A 27,974-nucleotide genomic window follows, 5' to 3' on the forward strand; every position below is an offset into this window, starting at 1 on the left:
TAATTTTCACAGTGAGACAGGAACTGAAATTACCCAGAACCAAACTCACAATTCAATCATTCTACTTCTTGTCTTAAAAGGCAAAAATTTGAGCTGGGAGACTGAGATTGATGGATCTTTTAAGCTCTGGAGTTCTAAATTGTAGTGGGCTATGTTGGTAGGGCTTTCGAGCTAAGTTTGGTATCATTAATGAGCTTCCAGGTTTGGGGGTGGAGGGAAGCCTGGCTACTTGAGTTGAAATGAGGTGGTCCAAGTTGAAAATGGAACAAACTTAAAAAGCTCCTTGGCCTTGGTGGCTGAACTAGGTCCCCTGCATTTCCAGATTGGGAAAGATGGGGAACCCAGTATTTGAAAAAGCTTTTTTTTTTTTTTTTTTTTTTTCCCCTCATAAAGAAGCCATGGATTTGAAGTTAAAGGACCTTCAATGTTTCTGACCTCTCTTGTTCTGATTATGTATGTGACTTTGGGAAAGTCACTTAGTTCTCTGGGTTACAATTTCTTTATCACAAGCAGATTGCCTCACAATTATCCTCTCCCTTCATTCTCTTCCTATTTACTGGTTGCTTCCCATGTGCCTACAGCCAGGCATTTAAATACTTCTTTGAAAATCTCTCAGTAAATCCTACCATCACCTAAAGTTACTGTCAAAGCTCTTTTCTCTTTCACAGCCAACAGCTAAGGATCTTTTATAGTTGTTCCATTTCGTTTTGCTCTCACTTCGATCTCTCTGCAATCTAATCTATCTTCCAGCCTCGTTATTCAGCATTTTCAGACATGGCCAATTTGTAAATTTGTTTATATTAACTAATTATTTGTTACATGGGAAGGCTTTCATTTTGGGGGGAAGAGGAAAGGGGAAGAATTGTGGGGATAGGAATAATGATAGGTATGCCAAAAAGAAAGAAAAGAGCATTAACAAATTCACAGATGTGAGCTGAAGTAACTTCATAGAGAGCTACAGACAAGCAAGACAGTTTGGGAACTACTATGTTAAATTTGCTTAGTCCTATTTTTCTGATTTTCTTTGTGTGTTAAATGATCATGTTTGTCAATTTTTGTCAAATTCATAATAATTGGAATGAATTTTTTGAAGGAATTCTTCAATTCCTTCCTCTTCTGCCTCCATTCTTTTAGTGATCACAAACCTGGCATCTCTGGGAAACTAATTATCTAGACAGCTGCTGGAACTCTCTTCCAAAAATAAGTAACTAATTTCTTTTCTTTTTTTTAAGGCTTATGTTCAAATGTCCTGGATATATAGAAATAATATTTATAAAAGACTTTTTTTGGTTTTCTATTCTCAAGTCATCATGAGGATGGTTATGGTTAGATGATTTAGTCTCTGAAGATAACATTTAGTGCTTCATGAGAAGACTGAAAATGTTCTTGATTGAGCACTGACAAAGGAGAAAAGTGTTGTTTGGAAATTAAAGACAAATGGATAAACTGATATTAATGTCTAGAAAAAGGAAGATGATTCTGAGGAACATATGACGCAGTCTTCTTGAATATAGATTAAACCTGAGGCAAGAATTTAATGATGGAAGATAAGAAATAAGAAATACTGAATTGTAAAATGAGTAGGTAGATGGCGAATTTGTTCAGTATTGTAAAAGTTTCTTTAACTTTTGCAACCTAATTTGACATGTTAGAGTAGAGCAAGATGTAGGCAATTCTATAGAATTGTTTCTGCCCAATTAGGCCATTTGATTGCCATTTTTAGAGTGAAGCCCTTGAATGATAGCTTTTTTTGAAGGATACTTCAAAAGGGAAAAGAATCACCAAGAGAACTTTATTCTGTATCTGATTTTTTAACCAACAGGAAAGAACTGGTATAAAAATAATGAGTTACAATACCCACTTAAAAGTTTATAATAGAAGAGAGAAATGCTAGGTGTAGTCTGATATTCTAAATTTTAGTTGAATATATTTCATTTTAGAGGAAAGAAAAGCATAGAAAGCTTTTAAAAAATTTCTCTAGACACAAATAATTCCATTGAGAAAGAAAAATGGGATTTATTTGAAGGGATTGATGTGGATTTATAGAGAACTCACCAGTGCTTTTAGATTTTAAAAGAACATGTGAGCAAAGGCAGGCCTTGATACTATAAAAGAATGGCATCAGAAGTGGCAAAGCTCAGAAGTTATTTGGGGGTAAAGAAGTTATTTGGGGCTCTGTAGCTGATCACCTTTGAACTTCACAGAATCATAAAATTTAAAATTGGAAGGATGTTTAGCAGCTGTTTAGGCTAGATCTTACTCAGAAGGAATTTCCTTTGTAACATACTTGGTAAGTAGTTATTCACACTCTGTCTGAAGACCCCTGCAGATTGTCCATTCTATTTTCAGACCGTTCTCATTGTTGGAACAATTTTCCTGACATCAAGCTTAAATATCCCAATTTTTAGCTTCTCCAATTTTTCCTTGTTTTTTCCTCTGGACCAAAACGGAACAAGCCTATTTCTCTTCTCTATGCTAAACATCCCCAATTCCTTCAACTGATCCTTTTTATCTCTGGAAACTATGGTTCTCTTAATGCAGGCCATGATCTACATTAGCTTTTAATTTTTAACTTCTACACCATATTGCTAGCTCACATTGAGCTAATATGTCATGAAAACTTCAGATTTTTTTTTTCAGATGAACTGTTCTCTAACCATACTATACTTGTGAATTTTTTCCCCCTTAAATCTAAGTATAGTACCTTATGCTTTTAGTTACTGAATTTTATCTTATTAGATTTAACCCAGTGTTCTGGCTTTTTGGATTCTGACTTTGTTATTCAGTGTGTTAACGCTGTCTCTTGTAGGGTTTGTGTTATTATTTTCCTGAAGTTAATCCACCATATGTCCCCTCTACTCAGTAAAATCCAATAGCTCCTTTTATGGATCAAATATAAACTTTTCAATTTAGCATTTAGAGCCCTTCACAACATAGTTCCATGTAACAAAATAGGAGCTTAGTAACTGCTTGTTTTTTGATCATCCTTTATGCTTGAAATGTACTTAATCACCTTAGCCTCTCAATCAGTCAGCATCTATTTTGTGCCAGACTGTGCTTAGAATTCCTACTTTTTTTCCAGCTCTAGCTTCTTTCAAAGCTACTCTATGAGGCTTTCCTTCATCTCCCCAGCTTAGTGCCTCCTTCCTATATGTCAAGTTACCATGTATTTATTCTTTATGTATATTAATTGTATATACAATATCTCACTTTATAGAATGTAAAAATGTTAGCTCCTTAAGGATAGGAACTGATTTTTTTTGCCTGTGTCTGCAGCCTAACACAGTATTTGTCATGTAGTAGGTATTTAACATGGCTTTTCTTTCCCATAATAGGTCTGTAAATTTAATGAATATAGCAGTCATGACTTTATTTAAATCATTGATAAAAATATTAAATAGCATAGGGCCACTTGGACACTCCACTGGAGATCTTTGCCAATTTGACACCAAACAAATGATGACTTTTTGAATGCTTGTCATGGAATAACACTTGAATTTCTTACCTTATAAAGTTCTTGTGAAAAAAATAATGGCCACTATGGAAATAAATGATAGTTATTATTAACAACAATACATTTTATTCTGTACTGCCCCTATCACTTGCAAATCAGTTTTCTGATGAAGTCTCTATGCTTGACCTAGATGAATCTGCCATTCAAGAAAAGAAAATTTGGGGGGGGGGAGTGATAAGGCTAGTGGTCTCTAAGCTAGTGGGAAAAATTAGGTGTTGGAATGTTCATCTTGGAAACCTGTAACTTTCTGGAGGTCCTCCAGACGATCCTTGATCTTAGCAGGATAGTCACCACGAGGATAGTCAGGAATAGAGTCTAAAGACTTTATTGCCTCCTTCACAGTCTGTTCACTCTGACTGACTGTGTCCCCAGTTCTCTCAGCCCTTAAATACTCTATTACAATTAAATCATTACAGCATACTGAATATGTATGAACTAGAGAATCATTACATCACCATACTAAATACTAAGTATATATGTGAACTAGAGAACCATAATTTCATCAAACATGCTGTGAGTTAAACCCTTGCTGTAAGTATCCTTGTTTCAAATATATTTCTCCAGAGTTCAGTTGCACAATGGCGGCATGACATGGCATGATAGAGTGTCAAGGCAACTAGGTTTCTTGGTGAGGATCAAGAGACCAATTTTAGCTTTGGTAAATATTTTGGATGGAAGCTGAGAGGAAGAGAACAATGACACCTTATGAAGGTGGCAATTAAGGAAAAAAAGGCAATTGGGGAAAAGAAGATTAGATAGAAGAAATGCATATTAAGGGAATATTAATCAGGGCTATTTGTTAAAAATTTTAGAAGTAACAAAAATTGATACTTTATCTTAAGTTTTAAAGTTTGCCAAGTACTTTCATATACATTTATATCATTTGATCTGAACCCTATGAACCAATGTGGTAGAGTGGATAAAGACCTGGCTTTACAGCCAAGAACACCTGGGTTTAGGCCTAGGCCATGATACCTACTGTTGTCACCCAGGGCAAATCCTTCTAAGTTACAGAGAATGTGCTGCTAACATTAAATTGACAGAGAGAATTTCCTTATTTTATAGTTCTCTATACTAATGAAATCTCAAGTCCAAACCCTATTTAATAATCCCATGATACATAATATCTAATGTTTATAGCTCATCCAGCTTTTTTGCCTTCATAATCTCTTAAGTTAGGCAATACAATTAAATGCTTGTTTTTTCAGTAAGGAAACTGAGGCTTAGATTAAGTGACTGACCTTGATTTGGCACTAGATTTGGTATCAGAACCCTGAGTTCAAATCCTGACCTTTCTAGCTATCTGTGTAACCCTGTACAAGTCCCTTTTCTTTTTGGAGTCTTAGTTTTCTCATTTTTAAAATGAGAGAGTTGGACTAGATCAGGAATTCTTAATCTAAAGTTCATGGACCCCTAAGGCGGGGGTTAAATGGGTACAGGAGATATTAGTAATAGACATACCTGTGGTGGGAATATAACTCCAAATGTTTCTCCCATTTTACCAGTGATACCATTTTGTCATATTCTTTCAGTCTGCAACCTCTATTTCCTGGAGCTAATGAATTGGACCAAATCTCCAAAATCCATGATATTATTGGCACACCACCTCAGAAAACTCTTACCAAATTCAAACAGTAAGCACTTGGTACCTTTTGCTTATGAACGTGTACATTTAAGTTTATTAATTATAAGCCTAATATTCCTGACATATTCTTAGCACATTTTTAGCTCTGTCCTAAGTGAAAAAAGTGAAGGCAAAAGATTCTCTTAGTTAATTTATTTTGGCCTTTTTGATATATCATCTTTGTTAATCTTACTAGTCCTAATGTTTTATAAGGAGAGTAATTCCTATTTGTATAGGCATAGTTACTAAGTAGACTCTATGACTTTTACAAGGTACACTAAAGGGGAATTTGACCAATTTGGGTGACCAACATATTTTTGAGAATTTTGGTTTATTGGGAGTCCTTTGAAAATTAGGACTCAAATTCTAGTAGTCTTGTGATAAAGAGAGCCATCTGCATCTAGAGAGAAGACTATGGGGACTGAATGTGGATCACAACATAATATTTTCAGCTTTTTTGTTGTTTTTTTGTTTCTTTTTTTTTTCTTTCTCATTTTTTCCCTTTCCATCTGATTTTTCTTGTGCAAAATGACAAATATGAAAATGAATTTAGAAGAATTGCACATATTTAACCTATATTGGATTACTTGCTGTCTAGGGAAGGGAGAAAGTGGGCCAGGAGAGAGAAAGACTTGAACACAAAGTTTTGCAAGGATGAATGTTGGAAAATAAAAAGCTGCTATTTGGAAAAAAAAAAAGAAAAGAAAAGAAAATCAAGGCTCAGAGTTTAAATGATCAGTAGTATATATTTATATTATACTTTGAGATGCTTTGATGGAAATTGTTATATATAATTATTCAATATGTAAATATATATAAATTTCCTAGAATCTCCAGAAATGTTTAGGCAGTACCGAATCTTAGAGCTAGAAGTTTGTCTTAGATATCTTCTAATTCAGCCTTCTCATTTTACAAAGGAGGAAAACTGGAAGACAAAGGTACTTAGACATTTACTCTTGAGACTGAAGAACTAAAATAACTATGGTTTAGGCATCTACTGTTCTTTAAAATGTTCAGTGAGCTTTCTTGACAATCACTAACTGCAACATTTCAGGAAGGAAGCAAAGCTAAAATTAGAAACCAGTTTGTAATTCGTATTTAATCTATAATTACTTCATTAAGGTATGTTACTACTGTATTTGGTGATGTTTTTATTCTAGTAGAACAAAAGGTTCTTAGATAATCTCTCAGTATTTAGAACATAGTACTTAATAAATGCCTGTTGATTGATCCATTTCTAATGTGCTAACATTTTCCCTTAAACAATTTAAAACTCATTTTTGAATTGGGCTTTCAGCACTGGGATGGGAGTTAGGAGACCTGTGTTTGAGTCCTAATTTTGTCACATATATGCTATGTGAACTAAAGTTCCTTTCCCTCAGTAGACCTCATTTTCCCTATTTGTAAAAGAAAAGGGTTGGAGTCAATGATCTCTAAGATACCTTCTAGTCTTATGAACTATAATTCTAATCTTTGCTGCCATGTTAAACCAATGCAATTGTGAAGCTACAATCATCTCTTGGGAGATGTGATAGCTTACCAGCTGAATCCTCTCAATGATGACACTGTTGTTTATATCATTGGGCTTTTAACACAGGTCAAGAGCTATGAGTTTTGATTTTCCTTTTAAAAAGGGATCAGGAATCTCTCTGATGACACCGACTTTGTCCCCTCAGTGCCTTTCTCTGATCTATGCAATGGTAGAATATGACCCAGATGAAAGAATCAGTGCCCACCAAGCACTGCAGCATTCTTACTTCCGAGAACAAAGGTAGGCTTTTAACATCTTGGTTGAATACTGAGTCTGACTCCATCTAGAGAGGCCATGCTATGTAGCAGTTTCAACAGCCAACGGGGCAAGAAGAGTTTAGAGGGTCATCAATTAGGGATAATAGAAAAGAGATTACAGGAATTGGACAAGAGTCTTCTGAGATTCCCTTCAGTCTCTGATTTTGTCATCTGAGTCATGCATAAAGCAAAAAGGTCCCTTTTACTGCAGCTATTAAAACAACTTATTTTTAGGGAAGAAATGACCACTGTTTGGATTTGAACATGTTGTTTCCTAAAAACAGCCATTACACCTGGCATTTGTTGTGCCTAGTTGAGGTCTTTAGAAAAATCTTACTCTGGCCTTCTTCAGATAACTCGACCCCTCCCTCACAACAAAAGTAGTAGTGTTAATGCAAAAGGAGAGGTGAGGTAGGGTAAGGCAAAAAGGTCTCTTTTCAGATGATACTAAGACTAATAGTCTTCTTTTTTTCTAATGAAATCTTCTATCTTTCCCTAATTCTAGTGATCTACTTTGATAGGAATGGAATGGTATAATGAACAGAAAAGTGATGGAAACATATCTAATTCTAAAACTTTAAACAGTAGAAGGATCCTTTACATTATGTTTTAATTTTTATGTTAGATTTCACTACATAAGTTTGTAATAACCTATAGCTTACCAATTTGGAGGTTGAAACCAGCCTACTTATTAGCAACTTGTAGAAAATTAGATGGGTGGGGCAGCTAGTAGGGGCATCGAATAGAGCACCAGTTCTGAAGTCAGGAGGACCTGAGTTCAAATTTGGCCTCAGATACTTAACACTTCCTAGCTGTGTGACCCTGGGCAAGTCACTTAACCCCAATTGCTTCAGCAAAAAAAAAAAAAAAGAAAAAGAAAAAAGAAAGAAAGAAAAAAAGAAAACTAGATGGGTAATGGAAAAATTAGAGTTGGATATATATATATATATATATATATATATATATATATATGTACATATATATATATTAGTTTAGAAAAGAACAATTATGTATGTGTAGTGTGACTCTAAAATAATGAGATTTAAAAATGTGAAAATCAGTTCTGTCTCTTTATCATCATAATACAAATAGATGCTTATCCAAGAGTGTCATGTAATTGTGTAGTTGCCCATATAAATATGTTAACTTTTCCAGGGATACCTGAGCATATACATATATTAACATAGGATTTCTAATTCCATGATTCAAACTATTACACTAAAGACAGGGGAAGGCATTTAACTATGGCATCTTTATTGGAATTGGCCTGAATCACCTCAATATTGAAAAGAGCCACATGGATCAGAATTGATTATCACGAAATCTTTTTGTTAGCTATGGTATCTTTGTATACTGTTAATAAATAGAGGAATAGTTATGTTTTTATTCATCACAGGATATCAGAGAAGCAAGCTCTTGTAGCCCGCAGGAAAGTAGGATTGACAGAACATCTGGGAGAACCAGAATCACTCAAAAATGTGTGGCAGATTTCAAAGGAAGGCAAAAAGCAGGTAATAAGTTTTGTCACAAATTTGACATCACATCTGACTTTCTTCTCCCCCAAGAAATGTTTATTTATAATACGTATTTCTTCCCTGGGACCTAAGAATCTGGAATTGTTGACTATTTCAGAGACTTCTTGGTTAAGAGGGCAGGTATGTAAATGAAGTGTTGGCTACCATAGCCCCTCTCTGATCAAGCCTGTGATAAGTTTGGCAGTTATGTCTGAATAATAGAGAACCAGAGTACAGCTCACCCAAACTTTCCTATATCTTCCATCACAGGAAAAATACTTCTCAGTTGCAAAGAAGAGAATGTTAAATTTGAACCTTGAAGCTACTGAAAATCCATCTGTTTCTTGGTTTTCATTCTTTAGAATTTTATGAAAGCCTTCATCTCCATCTTACCTCTTATTTCATTTATATTAGATATAACCAGTAGAGTCAATCTTTGATTCAGAAACCATGAAAGAGATTAAACTTACAATGTACTGAGTTTTACGTTTCTATTAATGCTACATATAATAGCTCATTTCTACAAGCTTACAAAATGTTTTCCTTGCAAAAATACAGTGAAATGGGTAGCACAAGTTTTATTGTCCCTATTTCATAGCTGAGGAAACTGAACTTAGAGGTAAAGACTTGAACACAGAAAATAAACATTGAAACTGAGATTCAAGTATAAAATTCCTGATTTCAAGTGTGGCTTTGTTTTATCGACATTTTGCCACCATTTGTTTGCTCAATTTAAATAAATAGGTAGCTCTGCTCTTTTTGGTGAGCAAATATTCACATTTGGTTAGTGAATATGTTCTTTTTCAATCAACTTTTCAGAGACACAGAAAAAAACCTATGTATGATAGAGATCTGAAGGATGTACTGGACCGAAAATTCATTAAGTTAACAGTGTTTAGAGAAAAACAGAAACAAAAAACAAACAAACAAAAAAAACTGTGATGTGAGTGTGTGTCTGTGTTTGTCTGTCTGTCTCGGCCTGCAATTTCATGGTTATAACCAAGAACTCCCTATAGGGATTTAAGGAAATTCCCTCTGTCAATGTAGATCTGCCTTTGTTCTTCCCCTTAGAGTCTTAAATGCTGCTTTGAGTACTGAGAGGTTAAGGGTCACACTTGCTCAAGTTCACACTACATGTCGGAAACAGAGCTCCTATCATTCTGAGGCTAGCTCTATTAATTAGTCATACTACCTTTGATGTGATGACATGGTATTCTATATAAAAGAGTGATAGCCTTGCTGTACTCTTCCCTGGTTAGAGGGGATTTCATATATAATATTCAAGTCTGAGCATTGCATTTTAAGCAGAGTATGGACAAAGTAATAGGTGCGAGAGGGGAACACTAGAGATCATGCACTTCTTATGCATTGCCTCATTGTTCATTCTCCAATCCATGCCTCTCCTATTTGTGCTTATAAACTTGATTTTTTTTTTCTTTTTCTTTTTTTTTTTTTCTGAGGCTGGGGTTAAGTGACTTGCCCAGGGTCACACAGCTAGGAAGTATTAAGTGTCTGAGACCATATTTGAACTTGGGTCCTCCTGAATTCAAGGCTGGTGCTCTATCCACTGTGCCACCTAGCTGCCCCAATAAACTTGATTTCTTGAAAGAAAAGGTCAAGTTGGCTCAATCACAAAATGCAGGAAGAAGTTGGGGGAAAGGAGCAAGCACTTATTAAGTGCCTACTCTTTGCCAGCTTTATAAATAGTATCTCATTTGATCCTCACAATAATTATAGTCCCACTTGTAGTACTTATTTAGACATTTCACACTGGATCTCTTGTCTGATTTTATTGCCACAAGTTTCCAGCCTTTCTCTCTAACCGTTCCTCCACATAGTTGCCAGAGGGCAAATCTAAACATATCACTGCCTTATTCAGTCCATTCTATTGGCTCCTTATTATCACTAGTATCAACTATAAACTCTTCCCTATAACTTTTAAAGCCCTTTACAACCTGACCCAATCTAACTGTCCAACATGATATAATTTCCTTTCATAAGCAGGTAGGTGGTTCAATGGATAGAGCCCCTCGGACTGAGGTCAGGAAGGCCTGAGATCAAATCCTGGGCAAATTATTTAGTTTTTCTCTGCCTCAGTTTTTTCGATTGTAAAATAAGGATAACAATAGCTATGAGGATAGGTAAAATGGATTGTTTAAGATTGTAGTAGGGCTTGGGGTCTATGCAATAGATCTTTTTATTCTAGTGCTTTTGCTTTTAATTTTTTATTATTCTGAACTTGACAGATACCAGTTTACATGAAAATTTCATATACAAAGAACACAAAAAGAAGATTGTTATGAAAACCCAACTCTCTACTATATATACCTTTTTAAAAAGTATATAACAAATTCAACATTGTTTCAAATGGTTCTATTTATCTCTTCCTGAATTTCTGTTCTTTCCTGTGCATTTAAAAAAATACTTTAATGACGCTCTTTTCTTCTGATACTTTCTTTAGACATCACTATCACTAGCTTCCATCTCCTCCCAAATTTAAAAAATACCCAACATCTTCTGGTAAATAATTACAGTCAAGGAAAACACATTAGTCAGGTAGAGAAATGCATAATTTCATTCAGGACCTATAGTCTACCATCTCTGTCAGGTAGCATGATTCATTCTTGGTTCTCTGCAATAAAAACAACTGGTAATTTAATTGATTATGGTTCTTAAGTCTTATAGAATTGTTTTTCTTTGGGGAAAAAAGGAGAAAACTTATTGTATAAAATACTCTGTGCTCATCAAACTCTGCATCAATTCTTACATTGCAAATCATTCAATTCTCTGAATCCATTGATTCCATCTTTTCTTGTAATACTCCATTACATGACTGTTCTGCAGACCTCTGCATAAAGTCATTTTTATGTAATGTGAATTTGCCCAAGGATGTGGAAAAAGGAGGAAGAGAGGGGAAGCAGGAAAGGGACTGTGCATCTGTTGAAAGAGGGCCAAGGGTTTAAGGACATGTGAAGGCTTGGGACAGAGAAGTGAGAACAGGAGGAACATGTAGAGTCTGGAGATAGCCCTGTGAGGGTCTAGCCAGAATGAGGAAGAATATGTGGCATGAAGACATATAGGAGTTGGATATGGACAGACAGGAGAGGGGAGCAACATGCAAGGACAGGGGACAGATATGTGGTACCCAAATGTTAATGGATAGAAAACAAAACATGCAGGGGCTGGACATAGTGGGGGGCAGAGTAGGACAAAAAACTTCCTTCTGGTCACTTGGAGTCTCAAGTCAGGTCCAGAAGGGGCAATTTTTAGGGGGATGGGGAGGTGGGAGGAGAGGGAGGCTGTAGAGCATTGAGGCAGGGGTAGGAGGAGAGACAGAGAGAGGAAGGGGGGAGAGACAGAGAAACCGAGACATCGAGAGACAGAGAAGAAAAGGAGAGAGGGAGGGGAGAAGGAAAGGGAGAAAATGCAAGCAGAGTACTGTACAGTAAAGTTAACAAAAGTATTTTCTTGGAATGTGGATTTCTTTTAGAATTCTTTTTATAAAGGTGAATTTGTGTAAAACACAAATTGTACTATATTTTGTTTAACCATTCTTCAAATGGTGGTCATCCCCCTAGTTTTTTGCTATAACAAAAATATACTTTCATAAATCTTTGTTCTTTTCCTCTTTCTTTTTTCTTTTTCTTTAAATTATTATAACTTTTTATTGACTGTACATATGGATAGTAATTTTTTACAACATTTTCCCTTGCACTCACTTCTGTCCCGACTTTTCCCTTCCCTCTCTCCACCCTCTCTCTTAGATGGCAGGCAGTCTTATACATGTTAAATATGTTATAGTATATCCTAGATACAATATATATGTGCAGAACCGAACAGTTCTTTTGTTGCACAGGAAGAATTGGATTCAGAAGGTAAAAATAACCTGAGAAGTAAAAACAAAAATGTAAACCATTCACACACATTTCCCAGGGTTCCTTCTCTGGCTGTAGCTAATTCTGTCCATCATTAATCAATTGGAATTGAATTAAATCTTCTCTTTGTTGAAGATATCCATTTCCATCACAATACATCCTCATATAGTATTGTTGTTGAAGTGTATAATGATCTCCTGGTTCTGGTCATTTCTTACAGAACAATAATATTCCATAACATTCATTTACCACAATTTATTCAGCCATTCTCCAATTGATGGGCATCCATTCATTTTCCAATTTCTAGCCACTACAAAAAGGGCTGCCACAAACAATTTGGTACATACAAGTCCCTTTCCCTTCTTTAGTATCTCTTTGGGATATAAGCCCAGTAGTAACATTGCTGGATCAAAGGGTATACACAGTTTGATAACTTTTGGGGCATAATTTCAGATTGCTCTCCAGAATGGCTGGATTCTTTCACAACTCCACCAACAATGCATTAGTGTCCCAGTTTCCCCACATCCCCTCCAACATTAATCATTATTTTTTCCTGTCATCCTAGCCAATCTGACAGGTGTGTAGTGGTATCTCAGAGTTGTCTTAATTTGAATTTCTCTGATCAATAGTGTTTTAGAACACTTTCATATGAGTGGAAATAGTTTCAAATTCATCATCTGAAAACTGTCTGTTCATATCCTTTGACCATTTATCAGTTGGAGAATGGCTTGATTTCTTATAAATTAGAGTCAGTTCTCTATATATTTTGGAAATGAGTCCTTTATCACAGCCTTTAACTGTAAAAATGTTTTCCCAGTTTGTTGCTTCCCTTCTAATCTTGTTTGCATTAGTTTTGTTTGTACAAAGGCTTTTAAATTTGATATAATCAAAATTTTCTATTTAGTGATCAATAATGATCTCTAGTTCTCCTTTGGAGGTCACAAATTCCTTCCTCCTCTACAAATCTGAGAGGTAAACTATCCTATGTTCCTCTAATTTATTTATAATCTCATTCTTTATGCCTAAATCATGGACCCATTTTTATCTTATCTTGGTATATGGTGTTAAGTGTGGGTCCTTTTCCTCTTTGATCTCTTTGGAAAATATACCTATAGTGGTATAGCTAGATTTAAAAAGGAATTCATTACATAATGATTTTGGAATTTTTTCCCTGGTTTTTCTTTTTTAAATTATGTTCAACTCTTCATGTTTGACCCCCATTTGGGGTTTTCTTGGTAGAGATTTACCCATTTCCTTTTCCAACTCATTTTACAAGGGAGGAAAGTGAGGCAAAGTTGGTTAAGGGACTTGCCCAGGGTCACACAGCTAGGAAGTGTCTGAGGTTAGAGGTAAACTCAGGAAGAGGAGTCTTCCTGACTATATGCCTGGTGTTTCATTCATCTGTTGATTAAATATCTCTCAAAATTAATGCAATTAAAATTAGAAGTTACACACACACACACATATATGTAACTTCTAATTTTAATTGCATTAATTTTGCATGTATATATATTCCTTTCTCATTCACTAATTGCCAGAGATCTATCATATCTAAGTATTCTAAAATCTCATTCAGGACCTTAATTTCTTTCATGTCTGTCTTTTTGTTAGATTTGTCTAGATCTAAAAAAAAGTTGAGGTCATTAAATATTTTTTTCCATTTATTCTTGTAATTCAATTTTTTCCTTTATACATGCCATTTGTTGTATTTATTTACGTACTGAAGTTACTTTACTTTTAAGGATAATGTAGCTTCCCTTTTTTTTTTTTTTTCTTTCAACCCTGTGTTTTTATTATTCCCTTTTTGAGATCATGACACATTTTCTGCTTTTTCAAATTCATCTGAAGCATAAGTTCCAGATTCTCATTTTGATACTATATTTTTAATATCTATATGTTTCAAATTATTTCTTATAAACAATATTATTTTGATTCTGCACTCTTCTCTTTCATGGGTTATTTTTATCACATTCAAATTTACTTGCCTCCATCATACCTCATATTTTTTCCTCTATGTAAAAAAAGAGATAAAAGGAGTGTGATCAGCATTTAGTGATCTCCAATTGAAGCAACCTACTAACTTCCTCTCTACCTCTTCTATCTCTTGATCCCTATTTTTTAATTCTTTTTTCTCTTAATTCTTCCTTCACCATCAACTCTTTGAAGTTGAAATTTGTTTTGGTTCTATTGCCTTTCTGACTCTGCTTCCCTTCTTCCTGACCTTGTCCATTTATGTTTAACTTATTTAAATATCAAACTATTTTGTGTACCTGTATTGTGTTTCTGTTTATTATTCAGATATTTCAGTTTTGTATTACTCTTGTGACCCTATTTGGGGATTTCTCAACAAAATTATTGAAGTGGGTTATCATTTTCTTCTCCAACCCATTTTATTTAAGAAACAGACAAGCAGATTTAAGTACTTGCTCAGGATCACATAGTGGCTGAGGCCAGATTTGAACTTAGAAAGAGAAGTGTTCCTGACTCCTGATAAATGTTCCCATCTCTCTATATACTGTGCCACTTAGCTGCTAGTGTTTCTGTTAAGTCTCTTTTATCATATTTAAATGAATCTTCCCAGCCTCTTCCTTCATGTACACTGTAAGCTCTTCGAAGACAGGAACTATCTTTTGCCTGTTTTTTGTATACTCAGCACTTAAAAGAGTACCTGGCACATAGAAAGCAAATGTTTATTGATTGATTGTATATTTTTCTTGCATATCTTAATTATGAGAAATGGTACATTCTACCCTTTATTTTTCTCCCAAGTGTATTCCTTTTTCCTGTCCTTTTCTCTCTTTTCTAAAAGACTACAAAATAGGGGGCAGCTAAGTGGTGCAGTGGATAGAGCACCAGCTCTGAATTCAGGAGGACCCGAGTTCAAATCTGATCTCAGACATTTAATGCTTCCTAGCTGTGTGACCCTGGGCAAGTCACTTAACCCTAGCCTCAGGGAGAAAAAAAAAGAGAGAGAATAAAAGGCTAGAGGGAGAAAAGTCAATAGGATAGATTCGAAAGTTATCTGTTATATTTACTTAAAATGAAAAGGAAGTTCTACATAATAAAGATTTAGAATTTTATGTGTAGTAGTGGTAGTTAAATGAAAAAAAAAAGACAAAAATTTTATTCAGATTTGGTCTTTATTTCAAGAATAAAAGTTTTCTATTATATTAGGGGCCCATTTTTTTCACCTTAGTTTTTCATGGTAAGTTATTCTTGGTTTTAAGCCTTTATTGTTCTCCTTTTAAAAATATTATATTTCAACATTTCTTCTTCTTACTAATTACGGTGATCAAGTCTTATGTGATTCTAACTGTAGTTACTTAGTATTTGAAGTCTTTCTGGATATCAGCTTTGATGTTCTTTGGAATTTTCATTTGGGGTTTCTTTCAAAAGGTAACTGGTTCATTATTTCTATTTTTACTTCATTCTCTGGTTATAGTAGATCCTGAGTAGTTTTCATTTTAGATTCGTTGAAATAGAGTATCCAGCTGGTTTTATTCAATTTTTTAAAAATCAGTTTTCAGGAAGTTTGATGATTGTTAAATGACTTTTCATTAAAATATGTTAGCCTGTTTTCAAGGTGAGTTGTTAGGAGAAAAAGAAAACCCAAAGGTATTTATTATTAATTATTTTCAGTCTTTTGATTTTGCCCTAATATTTCTTATTTTCTAAAAGTGTCATTGACTTATTTGATCTAAATTTTTCAGAAAGTTTGTTACTTGGGTAAGCATTTCTATCTTTTTTTCTATTTATTTTCCTTACAGTTCTTTCTTAGACTTCTTACTTTATCATTTTTTTCTCTCTTCATTTCTTCCAGTTTTTGGTTTTTGTTTTTTTTTTGGTGGAGGGTTGAGACAATTTTAAGTGACTTGCCCAGGGTCAGAGCTAGAAAGTGCTAGGTGTGTCTGGCTGGATTTGAACTCAAGTTCTCCTGAATCCAGGGGCAGTGCTCTATCTACTGTGCCATCTAGTAGCCCTCAGATACTCTTATAAATTGTTGTGGCCAAGCTATTTTTAATTTTATATATTTATTTTGTAGTTGTTATGGAATTACTTTTTTGGGTTTTATCTCTTTAATTTCTTAGAGCTCAACATATTATTTTCTCATAGTGTTCAGTATATTCTTCAGTTTACTCTTAATTCCAGCCTTAGAACCTGATTTGGGATTTCTTGCCAGAAGAAAGTCCCATTCCTTCCTGCATATGGTCAGATCCTGTTTAGTTCTGATCTCAGTCTCCTGACTTACTCTACTTCACCCCCGGGATGTTTGTATTCAGACTGCTGGCAGGTTTTAAGTCTTTGGTTTTCAGGGCTTTCTGGAATGTATTAGTCTTTTGGTGAGACTTTTGGTGAGAAAGTCAATCAGTAGTCATTTTTTTTTTTTAGCACTCAACTATGTGCCAGGCATGTGACAACTCTTGCCTAAGAAGCTTACATTCTACTGGAGGAAGACAACATATATAAAGAAACTGAAAAAGGTCATAATCAGAAGGGAATGAGGAGCATAACTAGCATAGGAGCATAATGGAGAAGTTCAGATTGAAGCCTGGTGAGAAATGCAAAGATATTTGATGTTGCTATTTTTAAATGAAGATTCTGGGAGGAACCATCTAATCAGAGGAAAGAACTGCAGGAAGAATGTTGATTCTAGGGCTGAAGTGATCTTTCAGGATTGAGTTTCTCTTCGTAGGTGTGATGGAAAAGAATGGATAGTAGTCTGGAAGGGGTGGGGGAGGGGGGAGAGTGGGTATGCTTGTTATCTGAGAGCTGCCACTCCTGATCTCTGCTTTGATCACTAGTTTTTTGATCTTTCCTTCCCTTCTTGACCTTAGTCATGGGATAAGACATTCCAGATTTACTATCCCAAGTACATAGCACCGTAGGCTTCGGGTGCTCCAGGAAAAACTGATCATTAGCAAATTTATGACTTATTTGTGCTCACCTTAGCTTTTCTGCCAGGATCTTTTTCTCTGGGCTTGCAAATTTTCTTCATTATTTTTTTGTGAAGGTCTTGGCTGGATGAAGATACCTAATATAGGCTATTTGGGGATTTATTGACCATTCTTTGGTCTAGTGTATGTGAGAGAGCTAGCTGTCTTTTTGACCATTCTCATAGCATCTTAACTAAGTCTCAGGCTTTTCCTATGATGTTGTACTATTTCATCTTAATATGGATATAGAAATGATATATGTTTTGGTTCGCTGATCCATCATAGTCCATTTATAATCACATTCTGCTTGTGAAATTGCTTGGGTATAACAAAAAATAAAATAAAGGATTCTGCAATACTCCTAGAAAAGGAAAAGGAACCAGTTATTCCATGAAACTATAAAATATTATAGCTTACAAGGAAGTACCTGAGCAATAGATCTTCCGGTTTAGTCCTTTCACTCTATAGAAAAAGAAACTGCAGCTTGGAGGGTAGAAGGGATTTGCCCAAGGTCATATAGATGGCCTGAAATCCAGACTTCTGTCCTGTTCAAGACTTTTTTTGCTCAAATCGTACAAAAATGACTGTCATTGTGTGGCTTTTGTCTTATTTTGTTTTGTTTTAAACAAACAGTATCTAAAGCAAGTTGAAGGGCACCCAGAAAGGCAGGGATCTACCTGTCCGGTGGAACTACCCAAACTGAAGGTCTCTGGGGTAACCAAACTCTCATCCTACTCCAGCCCTACTCTTCGTGCAGTTCTTAGCAGCTCTGGGACAAGTGGGAAAGTACCCATCTTAAAGCCTCTAAAATATATTGGAACAAACAAGAAGGTACCATGAGTTTTGACTTGTTCTTTATCAAACTGTTTTCAGAGCCTATAAGTCTTTACTTGAATGTGTCTATAATTTCTTTAACAGACAGATACACAGAAGGACATTAAGTCTAACATGAAACAATACCGTTTGCCCACGATAGAAAGAAAAAGTGGAGGATACTGAACAGCTTGTCTTATTTCCAGATACATGGATTATAAAACCAGAAGTGAATGGAAGCAGAGAAACGGAATCAACTATGCTTCTGGGATATTACAGAGGGGCTTTGGGGAGCAGACAAGTTACAGTGCCTTACCTGGAGGCTCTCTGAAGTACTCTAGGACCTTCACGGATATAGGCACGAGATGGTTAAGGGCTATGTCTAGTCAGCACTTGTAGCTTTCCTGAAAAGATGTCAAATGTTTAGCAGATCAGAAATGCACTTTGTATTTGCACCTTCTAAATGCATGTACTGTATTTTCCATTTGAATGGATTTGTGAAAAGCATCAAATTCTAGGGTTTTTATTTCATTTTAGTGGGGTTAAGACTTTTTTTTTTTTTTGGAGGGAGGAGGGCATTTTGTAATTTTTTTATACAAAAGTCAAAACAGGTAAACAAGGTTTTTATATTATATTGTTTATATCTTGGTCTTCTTGAACTGTGAGCTCTGTGCATTTATAACTTGAGTTTGTTTGAAAATGTTAAACTTTTAGAACATTACCAACAGTAATATTTGAAAAGCTACAAAGCTCTTGTGTGAATGTTTATGGATTATGTTATTGAAAACAAGTGATTGATATTAAAGAATAAGCTGTGCTATTTTTTAAATTCTAAAGATAAACCTGTGTCTTTGTGAATCCCTTTAGCCTTATTTTACAGTTTCTGGTAGTAATGAAATGTGACAATCACAAGGACTTTAACAAAGCTTAATTTTGTTTTATTTTATATATTAAAGGAATTAATTAAAAAAAAAAACCTTTCTCATGGAAATATGAATTGTTTCCTGCTAAGGACTCAATTCTGCAACATTTGGGTAAGTTCATTCATGTAATCATTAGAAATGAATTTAGGTCCTTTCTCTGAAGAGTCTATAGTCATTTAACTTTGTGTACAATGTGAAAAAACCTACTCTATGTTGATCTCAAACTGAAAACTCCTAAATTAAAGGTAAAATGCTTTGCTTCCTTTATAGCTCATCTTTCTTTAAAAACAAACCAAAAAACCATAATTCAGGTAGACCAAGCCTGCCATCTAGTGAGTTGTGATGAGGACCAAGTGGGCTCATGCTTAGGGAGGTAACATTGGGACCTAATGCAAAGAATCATTAGGTTAATATTTCAGGTGAGTAGCTAAATGATACTGCTTGTTGATTATGACTTATCAGTGATACTGCTGTGAAATTACATTAGTGGGGGCAATACTATACAGGTTGTGTTTTCTCCGTTGTTTCTTAACTGCCTCAATGGAAGCTAAGATTTGATTGCTGTTTTTTACAGTATCAGGCACCAATCAGTCTGGTATAAAACATTCTTTCTCCTCAAATTGAAAGTTCCATTATAAAGAATAGTGATAATTTGTTACAATAACAATAACATGTTTCTAAAACAGGTTAGAGTTTATATAGCACTTTACTTACAACCATACATTGAAGTAAATGTTTTATTTCCACTTCAATGACTTGGCATAAATGGAACCCAGGTCTTCTACCCCCCTGGCCAGTGCTTTTCCTCTTATCAGTGATTGTTTTGGCCAAATCTCTGGATAAGAATGTTAATTGATTCAGTTGTCTTCTAATATTTTTCTACTGGGATATGTAATTGAATTTTTTTTCCATAAGAAATTTCTAAAATTTAAAATTTATTCCCATGTTGTGTCTCTTCATTTCCTAGGTTCTCTAGCCCTTTTATATTAATCCAAATCATAGGTATACTACTTTCCCATAGTACCTTGAAACCCAATCCATGAGTAATTTGCTTATATGGAGGTTCTCAATAGATTAAAACACTGGCAAGAAAGTTTGATAACAACTAGACTTAAATTATGTCAAGAGGAAAAAAAAATCAGTTTTGACACTGGATGACAAAGAAGTCAGTTTTAACCCTGGTTTTAGATTAATGCTTATTTCTGCATAATGCAAAATGTTTGGTTAGTTAGCTGATTAATTGAAAGCAGAGGGACAATGAAAACAGGATAAATTTATTTTATTTTGTCTCTTATGCTCTGCAGAGCCAAGGACTTATGTTAGCTTTGCTCTAAGAACAAGGATTCCCAATTTTAAGCTTATAGTTAGGAAAACTTTTAGTGAATGTTGAAAGAGAACCAAGTTACATACAAAGAATTTATATATACCATCAATAGGAATTTTAAAACTATTATAGATACCATATCCAAGAGCAGCATAAATTATATTTGTCATGTATGAAGAGGAGTTTATTAAAATCATGCATCTGAGTATTTTTAACTCCCTTTTAATTTGGATGGAAATACAAACTCATATTTGCCATAACATTTATTTGAAATTTAACAGTAACAGTGGGGAAGCTTGATAACAATTTTAAAAAATGTACTTAAAATGACTATATATCCTATTTTGAAAAATTAAGGATGTTCAAGAATAAGTATGGTGTATGGTATAGTGGATGAAGTGCTGGGCTTTGAGAATCAGGATTTGAATCTAATCCTGATATTTAATAGCTTTGTGATCTTGGGAAAGTTACTTAACTTCTTTAGTCTTTGTTTCCTCATCTGTAAAATGGGGGTAATTGGAGTTCCTATCTCCAAGGGTTGTTGAGAGGTACAAATGGGATTATATAAAATGGTTTTCAAATTAAAAATTTTCAAAAAAGTACTAAATCAATGTTTTGGCAGCCAGTGATCCAGGTGACAGTAGCTCTTGATGAAGTGAAATGCAGTTCGTTGTTTTGTGAATTATAGTGAAATAATTTTTCACCACCTTAGTTTCATTAAACAACTTATGGTGGTTTAAAGCTTGTACATATTTGGGTCCAAGATCCCGTTTTTTAGTGCATGGAATCAGAGCAAGAAATAACCTTTTCATTTTTTAGTCAAGTGTTTTTTTGTTTTGTTTTGTTTTTTGCGGGACAATAAGACATGAGGGGAAAGGGAGGAAGAGAGAGGACCCTCTTTATTAAGCCTTCAATATTCCAGCCCACGTATAATAAAGGGAAAAAAGTCTCAATATCTTTCCATAAATACTTTTATTATTATAGTTTGCTAATGCTTTAAGGTTTATAAAATTTTTTTGTAAATATCTCACTTCATCCTTACGATTATCCTGGAAAGCAGGTACTTTTATAATCTTTATTTTATAGTTAAGGAAGCTGAGGCAATCAGAAGTTAAGTGACTTGTCTAGGACCAGATTTTTAACTTGAGTTTTCTCAACTTCTATCCACTATATTAACTACATGCTCTGTAGGTTTGTAAAGTACTTTCTTCATGATTATGTAATCTATTGCAATCTACTAGTAATTTTATTTTACAGATTGGCAAATTGAAATATAAATAAGAATCACATAGGTAATCTATGTTAGGTAAAGGACTCAAATACTTAATCTTTTTATTTTTACTCAACCATAGTGTCCATTTTTCAATCTAATTAGAGCTAGTCATTTTAAGTAAAAAGTGTAAATCTTAGATTGCTATGTGTTTATGCAAGGGTAGGTTTGAAGAGTTAATTATGGATCCTGACCAGTAGCAGTAGAGAGGAACATTACTCACAGGGTCTCTTAGATATTATGCTGGAAGGGACTTCAGAAGTCACCTATCCCACCCTCTCGTTTTAAGTGAGCATGGTTACTAAATGTTAAAGCTAGAATTTGAACTCAGATCCTCTTCAAATCCATACTGCTTTGAACTTAAAGACAGCTGAATTCTTTAGAACTTAATTTATGTTAATTTGTCCCAAGGTTGGTAAGTCTAGGAATATCATTTGAACTATTCAAGTATTACATTTACCAAACCAGAGTCTAATATGATATCTGACATGTGGGAGGTGATTAATAAACACTTGATTAATTCTCATCCTTTATAAAATGATATAAGGGGTTCTTAATCTGGGGTCCACTGGAGGGTCATGAAGTTGGTTGGGAAAAATACTTTTTAAAATTTTCACTAATTTCTAACTGAAGTTAACATTTTTTTCACTTATTTAAAAACATTATTGTGTGAAGAAGATCAACCTGCAAAATGGAGTCCAAGACACACAAAAAGGTTAAGAACCCTTGATATAAGCAATGGTGTACAAAACTTTCATAAAGATCTGTAGCATTGTCTGTAGAAATCAAATCAAAATGTTGTCAATTTTCAGATGCTGGTGTCCAAGAAACAGGCATGGGCAAAACTGGTTTACTCTTTCTTCATCTTCACAACAAGTAGGAAAAAATGACGGAGGGAGATAGAACAACTCCCTGCAAGAGGCAAACTCTTAAAGCTGTAGAAGGTAAACAGTGATTGTTTTGTCAAAGAATATTTTTAAATGGTTCATTATGATACCTTACTCATATTCCAGGTGCCAACTTAGGGCTCTCTTGTATGACAAAATGCTGCTTCAAAATGAGAAGGTGCTGGCTTGAAGCAAGGAAAACACCAGCACTTACTCAGTTCTCTTCTGGTACACATTTGGTAAGTGGATGTTTCCTTCTTCATTTTGGCTTGACAACTGACCTACCACACTTGCTAGCAATAGTCCCTTCTCTAATCTAATGTGCAATAACAAATAGGAACTACCAACAGGATCATTGGTTAGCAAAATTCAGACTCAAACAGGTTTTCCCATTCTTCTGTTCATTAACTTTATTGGTTCCTTTAAAGTAACCTAATACAATCCTTCCACGGATTTAAGATTACAGGATTTAAAAATGGAAGCAAAATCTAGCATTAATTTCCTCAAACAGGAAGAAAATGAGGTCTAGGGATATGAGATAAATAAATCTGGGATCCCAGATCCAAGTCCTAAGTACTAAATATGTCATGTATTCAATTATAGAATAAAGAAACCTCTCAAGTCACAAAATATTTGTTAGTCTGGAAGGAATAATTTTATTTTACCCCCCTCACTTGAGAGGTAGAAAAAAAGTGAAGTAAAAAGAAGGGAACTGGCTTCTCCAAGATCGTAGTGGGTGAATGAATAACCTGTCTAGGAATAGAACCCAGTGTTATTATACTGCCTTTGTACTCAGTTTCACTTCCCCTATCCTCAGCAGTTATATTCACCTAACCTATTTTCAGAAATGAGACCAATTCCAGGATTCTATAGTGAGATCAATGGGTCTTTGCCAAGTTCCAAAAGAAGAGGCTGTACATAAGAAAAACTGAAATTTGTCTCTTGGAAAAAACAAAATAGTGGACTATTAATAATTTATAAAACTTCCCAAAACAACCAAAAGCTTGTGTTTTATTCTAAAGCAAATTAATTCAAACTTGAATCCCTGAGCGACTGATCTAGGATCAAAAGAACAGTCTTAAATTTTAGAAAAATTATGCTAAGATTCTACCAACCCTTAAAAAATAGGTATAATTTTCCTTAGCTTTAGGGTTTCCCCCTATTCTAATTCCCATAGTGTTAAATCTAGATGTGAGCAGTACATTTATAAGAATGTTTATATTAATGACCAGGAGTAATTCTTTTTACCTTTATGCCTAAACTGACTAAAATTTATTTGGATTAGATTTAATATTATAGGCATATGTCCTACTGTTGTATATGCAGGAGTTCAGTAGAGTCTAGAGTCAAGAAGTCATGACTTCAATACAGCTTCAGATATTTACTTGCTATGAAATTGGGCACTTAATCTCTCAGTCAAATGAGAATTGCAAAATGCTTAGTTACAAGGGTTTTCATATGGCAAATGGGCTGAGACAGAGTGAGTTTTTGTTTTTACTGTAGTCTGGCCCTCCAACAGTCTGAGGGACAGGGAACTGGCCCTCTATTTTAAAAGTTTGAGGACTACTGCATGTCAAGACATTTAAAAAAATGTTTTATTTCTTTCCCCTTTTAAGATACCAGGATGATAATTTACAATTTAAATGATTGTATATAAGAGGGGTTAGGGATAGACTCAATTTGTTTTGTACCAGGTGACAGAATTAGTCTATCCCCTGGTAGAGTGGAGTTACAAGGATATGAATGGAAGTTATAAGGATATAAATTTTAGTTCACTACTTTCTAGCATTCAGAACTATCCAACAATGGAATAGGCTGAGCTTTATGATGCTCTTCCCCCCCCCCCCCCTTTGAGGCTGGGGTTAAGTGACTTGCCCAGGGTCACACAGCTAGGAAGTGTGTTAAGTGTCTGAGATCAGATTTGAACTCGGGTCCTCCTAAATTCAGGGCTGGTGCTCTATCCACTGCACCACCTAGCTGCCCCTCGTGATGCTCAATAAAGTATTGAGAGATACATAATCTTTACATCTCTTGAAGACTGCTTTTAAAGTTTTTACCAGTGTCTATTGCAGCTTAGATTAGGGATCAGTTTTATTTAAGAGAACTAGAAAAATAGAGGGTTGAGCCAAAGGATAATTGTTTCCAAAGGAAGCTAACATAGAAATACTTAGTTTGAATAAAGTCACTGTGAAGTAATATCCCAAGTTAACATCATTCATCACTTAGAATATAACAGTTGTCTTGATGCTGTACGCTAGAGGGGTCAAAACATATGACCAGCTGGCCATAACACTTCCAAGTGCAGTTTGAACAAATTAAAATATAATGGGGAAATATTTAACAAAATAAATAAAAATACAATAAAACATAACTAATATTACCTTAAAAGTTAAGTGTGCAACTTGTAGGAATTTGTAGGAATCCTTACATGTGAATTAGTGGTGCCCATTTCTGCTATGGATCACAAACTTTAGCTAACCTACATCATTATCTGCCAAGTAGCAAGGAGTATAATTTAAGTAATTAAATGTTCACAAAACCACAAAGCCAGTTAGTTAGCCAAACGTTTCTTTAGTATTTAATATGCTTGATTATTGTCCTGGATGTAATTTAATTTTACATCTGTAGTTTCCTACAAATGGATGGGAAATAGAATATGGCACAGTATTCTAAACCCTCCTATCATCTCAGTACTTAGTGGGCTTGTGTCAAAAGATATCAAGGACTATTTGTTGTGATATAAGCTAGGAAATGCCAAGTAAGAGATATTCTTCTTATATCTTTCATAGTAGCTCTTGACTACAACATGTAATAAATATTGTAATAATGGAGATGCAACTCTGGTTGTTTCATCTGTAAAACAAAACCTGCTAAGTGCTTTGACTGAAAGTGCCATATACATTAAAATTTATGTGGACTTCTTCCTGATGTTTGCAAAGTAAATGATGATGCTCAAGTTTGAATATCTAGAATCTAAATCCAATCTCTTGATTTTCAGACTTGATCTTCAGTAAGATAACTATAGTCTACTTTTTTGCAGACATCCTAGGTTAAAAGTGACCAAACCCATTGGAAATGGAAATCCAAGTTATCCACAGGTGAGGAGAGCAGTAAGTAGGGTGAGCTTCCTCAGCCACTATTTAGTCTGTATATTTCTTCTTGAGGAGAAAGGGTGATTTAGTCAAATTTTTTTTTTCCTTTTTGATTCATCAGGAGCATCAGTTGATAAAGATAGGCTTAGAAGCCATCATCCCAAACTCTTAAGATCTAGTGTAACAGTAAGTTAGTGAAACAACCACATGGAACTGGTTTCATATTTTAAGGAAAACAGGGTAGCACAAATCCTGTACTTGTAATTAATTAAATCCTTATCTTTTCTAGGAACTTTAAACTTCCACTTAGAGGGATAAATGATCATAAGTAACATCACATGAAATACTTATTTCATATGTTTTTTTTTTAATGGTTTATAGAGTTTCATCAAATAAACACCCAAAAAGGTAAAATTGTATATGACTTTTTTTTAATGAGAAATATTTTTCTACTTGGCAATTGCTAGAGTGACAGTTTTGCTGCAGGATATTATACAAATATGTTTGGAGAGAACCTGAGTTAAAGGGTCACTTGAATGCAACTTAATTGATTTAAAAGAAAAAAAAAATTAGACCTGAGAAACAGTTAGACATCTTGGATCATCTTACATTTTGACTGATCAATATGAAAAAGCACCTTTATTATGCTTAATCCTTAATCTTAGATTTCTCTAAGATTTCCAAATGCAACTTGACCTTATAGATGGTAATCTAATTTTTATTTTTTTAACCTCATAAGACATGTATAATTAACTATTATTATAGATCTTTGCACAAAAAGATTAATGTAGTTAGACAAAGGAATTGAATGGTAACTTTAACCATCACTTTTGTGAAGATTCCATGTCATAACACACAAAGACCTTTTAAAAAGTAAAAAAGTCATCCTTATAGAAGAGAACAGAAGGAAGTTCTAGAGAATAAGCTAAGTATAGAATTGGTAATTTTCATGAATAACCACAGGAAATTGAAATTTAAAGGCCTGGAGAGCACAGGATGTTCAGGGAATAAAGATGATTACTAATCAAATATTTAATTCAAATAAGGACTGATTGATTACATCAAAATTGAGCCACTTTAACAGAAAATAAACAAGCTTCATATTTAAAATAGTTTAATATTGTTTTTCTGAGTTAGAAATACTCTCAAATGATGACGAAAATTACTAGATGAAAGCCATTTTCCCCAATCACTGAATTACATTTATACATATAATACAGAGCTGATTGCAATTAGAAATATTGTTATTAAAATAAAAGTTTGATAGATACAAAGGATTTATCTCCACAACTTACAATTGCTGGGAAGTCCATTTATACCCATATTTAAAGTATTCTACTAGCATTAAACTATCTTAAGTGCAATTTTAAAACAAATCTACGATTGCAGCATCCATCTTCCTGAATTATATATTGAAGTCAGAAAAATGACTCTGAGTGCATTACTAGGTTATCTTACCACCTCAAGTATAAAAAAAATCAGTGCAAAAAACAAACAATGGTTAAGTACTATTTTATAATTACTGAACTTGAGGGTATTTTTGCCCAAGAAACATTTTATTTTATACTAGGCATGTATACATATATGTATATTTTTCATATATATATATATATTTTTCATATATATATATATATATGTGTGTGTGTGTGTGTGTACATACATAATGTGTGTATGTTATATATATGCATATATACATACATACATATATATGTTTTAATTACATTAAACTTTAAAAAGAAAACCTAGTTTCTCATTTTAACTGCAACACCAAAAGAATTACTTTAAAATAGAAAATTCTTTGGGTAAGCAGCTAAGGAAACAATACTGGAAAAAAGGACCTATGATATTACTCTTCTGTACCACACTATGATTCCCAGATTCCAGGTTTACATTCGGCCATGTTAGAAATGTCGATGCTCTGTGGATGAAGAGAGCAGCTCTTGGTGCTCTTGTCATTACTCCTTGTCCTGGAGTGGGTTTTGTTCGCAGTGTAGTGGGATGACTATACTACAGTTCCACTTGGAGAATTGGCCTGGTTTTGGGATGACAATAAACCCTGCAAACAAAGCAGTTTACATTAATCCAGCAAAAGAGCCGACATCTAAGAACACATTTACAGTAATAGTTATTTCCATCATTTTAATCAATAGATCAGTTTTATTTGGTAACCATTATTTTATCACGTAATTCAATATTTTTCATCAAATTATGCTCCTACAGACATTTAATTCATAATTACTAAGTAACATAAAGCAAAATTCATTGAGCCCCCAAATCCATGCATATTTAATACTTTAGATGTATTTCCCCTGGGGAAAAGGAAAGAAATTGCTCATCTTTTTGGAAGGAAGTTAGAATAAGACCCATGAAAGAGATATGTCCTACTAATAGGACTATTTGTAATGCTTTTGTCCTC

The 27,974-nt window shown here is 34.3% G+C and overlaps 2 protein-coding genes across 19 annotated transcripts in view; one reads left to right on the forward strand and one right to left on the reverse strand.

The window, feature by feature from the left end:
• The window catches only part of MOK (MOK protein kinase), a 73,488-nt gene extending 54,450 nt beyond the window's left edge, over window positions 1–19,038 (forward strand). For 6 of the 11 annotated variants that reach the window (XM_074291224.1, XM_074291223.1, XM_074291230.1 and 3 more), the window contains 5 exons: window positions 5,047–5,148; window positions 6,736–6,909; window positions 8,323–8,437; window positions 17,883–18,080; window positions 18,168–19,038. In XM_074291224.1, coding sequence (XP_074147325.1) covers window positions 5,047–5,148; window positions 6,736–6,909; window positions 8,323–8,437; window positions 17,883–18,080; window positions 18,168–18,248 — 670 coding nt within the window. In that variant the 3' untranslated portion in view covers window positions 18,249–19,038. The other 5 variants (XR_012486598.1, XR_012486599.1, XM_074291226.1 and 2 more) reach the window with 5 other exon arrangements.
• The window catches only part of WDR20 (WD repeat domain 20), a 94,426-nt gene continuing 84,617 nt past the window's right edge, over window positions 18,166–27,974 (reverse strand). For 7 of the 8 annotated variants that reach the window (XR_012486597.1, XR_012486596.1, XR_012486595.1 and 4 more), the window contains one exon: window positions 18,166–27,614. Coding sequence is in view for 3 of the 8 variants with exons in the window: in XM_074291219.1 (XP_074147320.1) it covers window positions 27,561–27,614 (54 nt within the window). In the remaining 5 variants the exon portion in view is untranslated. The remainder of the gene's footprint in view (window positions 27,615–27,974) is intronic. The other variant, XM_074291220.1, reaches the window with a different exon arrangement.

Source organism: Sminthopsis crassicaudata, chromosome 2 (genome assembly GCF_048593235.1).
Source record: "Sminthopsis crassicaudata isolate SCR6 chromosome 2, ASM4859323v1, whole genome shotgun sequence".
In the NCBI taxonomy this organism is placed as follows: domain Eukaryota; kingdom Metazoa; phylum Chordata; class Mammalia; order Dasyuromorphia; family Dasyuridae; genus Sminthopsis; species Sminthopsis crassicaudata.